Below are 6,682 nucleotides of genomic sequence, written 5' to 3'. Positions count from 1 at the left end.
GATCAAAGGCGTTTAAAAAAAGCCTTTCCCTAAGTCTGAATACTATATATTCATAATGATGTGAAAAAAAAAGAAAGAAAAAAAAGAAGAAGAACATGTCAGGGTTAAATTTACACTAAATGCTAAATAATTAACATCAGAAGAAAGACAGAAAAGCTCCACAGACAGATGACAGCTCAACATGTGATGACTGCTTGCACACATGAAATGACTGAGAGAAATAAAATCAAAACTCATACAATTTCAAGTATCCAAATTTCCAAAATTTATTCATTTCAAACTGCATATTGAAAAAAAATATACTCAGCTGAAATTGTAACTGTTATAAGGATGGTATTAGTTCCGGTATATATACATGGAGTGGTTGGCTTCTGAGTACAGGCCACAATTTTTAAAATACAACTACGGGAACGAATTTTTCAAATAAAAACTTAAAATATCACAGTAAATATACATAAATTGTACAAATCAATTAGAAAATAAAGAGCACAAGCGTCATACCTCTAACAGATGAAAAGTGGGAGACAGAAATATAAATTAACAACCTATATTTTAAGCTGAATGAAAGGAAAAAAGTGTCTTGTCTTTTTTTAAAGAAATTAAAATGTTTAGTAATATTGACCTTAACTGAAAAAACAGTATTACCTGCTTCGTTTAATGTCCCTTTTCTTTCCAATGTTTGCAGTAATAAAAGGAGCATAACTGATCGCTCCCATAGAAATTGCAGTTCTAACATTTTCACTTTGAATATTTTCAGCAGAACCGGCGTTGCTTTATATAAAATAAAGAAAAGAAAATGCAACCTCTTGCAGTTTAACAAACAATTTCATCTGATTGTAATGTTTCTTTGATAAATACTGTACAAAAGGTGATTGCAATAATAAAACATTTGATTGCGACTCCCACTTTCTAGTCTTCAAACTTCATCCACCTGTGAAGAGGGGATCTCCTACCGTTCCTCTAGAGCTTCCTTAGAATAAAATGAAAGAAAAAAAGAGTCGTGTGTCCTTTTCCTGGAGACTTCTATACAACTTTTCCCACCCCGAAATTTTTCTGTACAAAAATAGTCCAACGTTAATAGTCCACAGTTTCTCTTATAAAAGTTCATTTTTTTCTCTCTCTCTGCTTTGTGTCTCTTACATGTGTGTTAACGGCAGCGTGCCGTTGATCGTCGTCCCGGGCACGGCGCTCTGGTAGTGCCCGGACATGTGTAGCCTGGTCTGGGCGGTCTGCTCGCTGACCTCCGCCCCGGGCAGGTACATGCTGATCATGTCCCTCAGATCTCCGCTTTGGCAGCCCGGACCGGCCCGGTGGGAAGACGAGGTGACGACGGGCGGGCTGGAGCTGCTGGACTCGGACTTCACCACCGAGGAGGGCCCCATGGAGCCCAAGGCGGTCATCCCTGGCGTGGTTTGCTGGGAATAGGACATGGAGTATGTCGGGGAGCCGTTCATGTAGCTCTGGGAGCTGGTCATGGTGTTATACTGCAGGGCGCTCATGTCGTAGCGGTGCATGGACTGCATCTGGCTCGGGTTGTGCGCGTTCAGCCCCGGGTGCTGGTAACTCAGCTGGTCCTGCATCATGCCGTAGCCACCGTTGGTCCAGCCGTTCATGTGTGCGGCGTAGCTGTCCATCCGCTGGTTCACCCCACCGCCCAGCCCGGCCCCCACCCCAACCCCGACCCCAGATCCCATCCCGTTGCCTCCCGGAGCCAGCAGCCCGCCGGGCAAGGTGTACTTGTCCTTTTTCATCAGGGTCTTGGTTTTCCGCCGGGGCCGGTATTTGTAATCCGGATGCTCCTTCATGTGCAGGGCCCGCAGCCTCTTTGCTTCGTCGATGAAAGGTCTCTTCTCGGTTTCCGACAGAAGTTTCCACTCCGCGCCCAGCCTCTTGCTTATCTCCGAGTTGTGCATTTTGGGATTTTCTTGCGCCATCTTCCTCCTCTGGCCCCGGGACCACACCATGAACGCGTTCATGGGTCTCTTGACCCGCTCGGGACTATTTTTCTGGTTGGCGCCGGACGTGTTGGTGTTGCCCGAGCCCCCCGTGTTGGTCTGGGGAGCTGGGGGCTTCAGTTCAGTCTCCATCATGTTATACATCAGGAACAGGTTTTAGTTAGAGCTCCCGAGCAGAGATAAAAACACAGAGACACAAACTCCACAAGCCAGAGGCAGGACAGTGAGGAGCGCAGGGCTGCTGCTAAAAGTTACCTGTCGGTTTTTCTCTGCAACTTTTCTCTGGACAAAAACAACAAGCACCAAGCCGCGTCTCCACACACTCTCCCTCTCTCTCTCTCTCTTCCTCTCTGTGAGCGTGTCAGAGTGTGTGCGTGAGTGTGTGTGACAAAGAGTCTTCTCCCAATAGGTCCCTGCTAAGTTGTGTCCACAAAACTTCTCCCGTCGCTTCTCCGAAAAAGCATCAACAAACTGTACTTTTTCGCCCCTGTCCGCCTGAGCCTTGACAACTCCAGATAGTTTTTGAACAAGTTAATAGACAACCATTCATGTGACGGGGCTGTCAGTGAATAAATGGCTTCGACCTGGCCAATCACAGTCGGCCTGCTCCCCTGACACACCAATGGGAGGCATTAATTAGCATAATTGGGCGGGGTCTGCTCTGCCCCGAGACACACACACACACACGCACACCCGTGCTGCCCATATGAGCCAATACAAAGTACATATTTACGATTTCCAGGCTTATGGAGATATTTCTCTGGGAATATATATATGGTGGCACTTTATGAACATTTCACAACATTATACAGAGGAAAAAGGAGTTGCAAAAGCTTGCAGACTGTTGTAGGGAAATTAGAAAGTGTTTTCTTAAGGCAAACGTAGCGATAGGCTATAGGACAAAAAAGGTTCATAGATCAAAAAGCCTAAGAATTTAGAATAGATAAGGAAATTATTTTATGTGTTGGTTTACTTATTTTATTTAAACAGTAGCCTAGCCTAAACTCTTAACATCAAATCCAAAGTCCAAAGGGTCACAAAGGCTGTTGTAAAAGTAAGCATAAAAAAAGCCTAAATAAAAAGTTTTAAATAAATCCATCACGTTTATAATAACGGTGTCAGTATCATCTAATCTTGAAACGGGAGCAGCATTGTCCTGACATTAAGTGCCGGCCCGTGACATAGCTGTTGTTCAAAATCAAAAAGTCACTAATTCACCCACTTACGGTCCCAATAACATAACAACACTTAAATAAACTTTGTTAGTTAACTCAAAGCATTGAATAGCGGTGGTGTCTGTGTCTGTGTGTGTGTGTGAGGGGGGAAGCCACGGCTGGTTTTTAGCGTTGAAAAGAGGAAAGGTAATCCAAGATGTTTCCCCCAGTCCCTTTGTTTAGTGAAGTTGAATGCCAACACACAGAAGGCAGACGGGCTCATCTCAGCACAAATAAGCGGTTTTTGTTTGGGATGTTGTCGCTACATCTGTCAGGACAAAGACCCAACTCCACTCCACGTCCACTGCCACAGTGCTGCTGTTGTTGTTAGGGCTTTGTGGTGGGGGGTTAGCCTACGGCCTACCGGGGACACGAGTGGAGGAAAAATAAAGGTGAGGAATATTTTAAGATAAAGTGTGTTTGTACAAAAGGCGCAGCTCATTCATATAAGGCTGAACAAGCGTGTCAGCCAATTAGTGTGAATGAAAAGGGGCATCCACCTGCTTCACTTTACTCTGGATCAACTCGACCAGACTGCGATTATTTTGGGATGAAACCAGCATCAGCCTATTTAAACCTAAATAATTCACTCATGCGGTTTTAATGTCCAAAAAAGTTTTCTGAGGTTGGACGTGTTGGTGCCACTTGTTATGCCTTTTTCCTGAATCTCCATCTAAAGGACAAGGCGTCCAGCTGCGTGACACCAGCGCCGCCTACTGGAGAGATGGAGAACTGCAGACAACTGCAAAATCCTAGACAGGTTTTTCCTCAAGGCGCAGAGAAGGAATAGGCTAGAGGATGGCTGTTTTTAGAAGTTCGGTTAAAGATATAGGAAGTGCTTTAAAATTATCTTAAATATATATTTATTACCCATCAACAACAGCAGGACTATAATAACTGAAAAGCACCCGAGGTAGGCTTTTCAGTCTCACCACAGCCACACATCTGGATCTACAAGCCTGACAATCCCAATAATTAAAGGCAGATCAAGTACATACACCTGAAATAATTAAATTTAAACGCATGTCTCTAGATTAAATCATAATTGAAATTGAAAAGATCAAGCCTTATTATTTTGTTTTAGTCATTTGATAATAAATGGAGGAGCGGAGCCCCCGTGCTCTCATTATGCCGGCCCCAGCAACCTTACATAAGATTCATCTTGTGGTTAATAGGCTGCGAGAGGCGACACATGCAGCTCGGTCCATTATAATGCAAGGTTGAAATGGGCCGCTCGGCTGCTATCTGCATCTGAGTGTGTTCCCCGCTACCTCTAATCTGCTTATGATAATAAAGGAACAGCGGGGCCCTGCAGCTCTCTGAAAGCAGGCCCCATCCAGCCGGGAATGGCCCTGCATCCACAATCATCCTGAATTAAAGCCGTTGTTTGACAAAAACCAGGAGAAACTAGCGGGGCGGCTCCCTCGGACCACTTGTAAGCCCCCTGCTACACCAGGTTGGGATGGATACAACAAATATCAAACAGCACGCAGAGATATAAAAATACTGTTTTGTGGTAGCACAAATTTAGGTGACAGGAGCACTACAAAAACAAGTGACAAAAAAGAACAACAATATAAGTGAAACATATTTTTTTTACAACAGCCGCGCAGGAAGGATGCCATGTTTGAACTCCTATAAAAGTACCATTATCCAAAATACAATTTCTAGGGTGATGATATTGGTGCATGTCAAGAATAAGATTTAAATTTACGTATGGCAAAACGTATAAAATGATTATGTTAAAGGGAACCAAAATGACAATTTATATGGCAATGAGAGAAACAGATTTCAAGTGAAACGAAAATAAACTGGTCTTTTCTTGCCACTAGGGGCCGTGCCAACGGCTGGAGACGTAGCCGAAGAAATACTTTATCATTAATAAGTCCTGCTTGCAAATATGTGATGAACATATAGAAGGTTATTTTTCAGATAGGCCTAAATAGAGAAATAAAATAGTTCTCAATTTTTGAGGACACAGTTGAGTGTTTAGACAAATGCAAGATATGGTTTGTTATAATGTTAGGCCTACTATTTGTTTTTGTTTTCTTACGAATATATGTGGACACATATTTGGTTTAGTGACACGAGAAACTAACAAATAATCAGATTATAGTATAAAACATACACATCTGTTAGGTTGTAAAATTGACAAAATACCATTGAACATATTAGGCTATAATGAATTAAAATAGGCTATAAATACAATTTAAAACATGACATTCGGTTGAGCAAAATAAAATAGATTTTTCTCATTCAAAGCGCATCAGTGCCAGCAAAACATAATCCAGGGTTTTGTTTGATTTGTCATTCAAACCTTATATTATTTACTTATTGTTGAAAATAAATGCTGAAAGAGGAAAATAAATAAATTGTATTAAATTACATCAAGAAAACAAATGTCAAATTTGATGACCACGTCTATTCTGTCTGCACAAATTATCTCTGTGTATGTTGAGTAGAAAACGAAACCGGCCAACAGCAACTCAGTCAGCCAAGCTCATGATGCCATGCGGTGTCATTCCACAACACTGCATGTTTTACATACACACCGACTCAAACACACACTAACATACACACAGACACACACACACAAACACACACAGGGCTTCTCCTCTCCACCGCACTCCAACTTACTGCCAGTTTGGGAGTTGTCTTCCTCTCGTCTTGATTGGCAGAAATAAAACAAGATGCAATTTCGCTCAACCTCCTCCATATCTTCCTCTCGCTTCCCCCGGTGAGGGAGCCTCAACTTGTCCGGGACACAGCTCCCGACGTCGGCAGTAAAACGCCCATACGGCAACCTCCACATGTCCCCCCGTCCCCGGTATTCCGCGCGGTTTCGACCCAGCAGCCGGCGCGCTTTGGTCGGCGTGCAGCCCCCGTGGAGCCCCGCTGTCTGTCTGGAGCTCCGCTGTCTTCTTTCCGCGAGCCCTGCAACAAGAAAAGCCGTTTATGGCGACACACAATGTGAAAAGGGGGCCGATTTAAAAAGGAGAAGAATGCAAGCAAGAACAACAAAAGTCAGTTATAGCAAAGTCTATGCCTCTCCTCTCCTATCTTCCACCCCCTAGCTTAGCCCACATAATGAGCAGGAAAAAGCTTTATATTTTGTTCACTGGGTATTCACAGATAATTTGAAGCCATTGTTTCTGCCACAGATGGTTCTTTTTAATACAATAACGGTGCTCTTTGTGAATAGCGAGCCCACAATAAAAATCTAAAGCGTCCTCCTGAATAACCATTTTGTTCTCTCTTGTATAGGCCGAACAAAAGCGCCAGTGAGGTAATGGCCTGCCTTATTGAAAGCCTCAGAATGGGGATTTGATAAAGATTTTTTCGCTCCTTTTTCCTTTTGCACAAAGTACACGGCAATGTCAAAGAGAAACTGACACGGCATGAAAAGGATTTAGGCTCGAAAAAGTGCTTGATGTTGCAGGTTGCAACTATTATTATTATTATTATTATTATTATTATTTACATTTCTTCTTTGTGCATAAGTCATAGGTGATG

At 43.0% G+C, this 6,682-nt stretch overlaps 1 protein-coding gene across 1 annotated transcript; it reads right to left on the bottom strand.

Moving 5' to 3' along the window:
* Nucleotides 1-248: 248 nt before the first annotated feature.
* Nucleotides 249-2,511, bottom strand: sox2 (SRY-box transcription factor 2). Its single transcript, XM_038715182.1, has one exon. The coding sequence runs from the start codon at nucleotides 2,097-2,099 to the stop codon at nucleotides 1,137-1,139; it is 963 nt and encodes a 320-aa protein (XP_038571110.1). The 5' UTR covers nucleotides 2,100-2,511; the 3' UTR covers nucleotides 249-1,136.
* Nucleotides 2,512-6,682: the final 4,171 nt, after the last annotated feature.

Source organism: Micropterus salmoides, unplaced genomic scaffold, assembly GCF_014851395.1.
Source record: "Micropterus salmoides isolate LMB-PRFRI ecotype aquatic unplaced genomic scaffold, ASM1485139v1 Ms_hic_scaffold_13, whole genome shotgun sequence".
NCBI classification, from domain to species: domain Eukaryota; kingdom Metazoa; phylum Chordata; class Actinopteri; order Centrarchiformes; family Centrarchidae; genus Micropterus; species Micropterus salmoides.
The sequence above is the reverse complement of the archived record's forward strand: the minus strand, read 5'-3'. Positions and strand labels throughout refer to the sequence as shown.

What these genes read in the sequence shown, in the direction of transcription:
- sox2 (XM_038715182.1), bottom strand. Translation starts at nt 2,099, where the DNA reads ATGTATAACATGATGGAGACTGAACTGAAGCCCCCAGCTCCCCAGACC.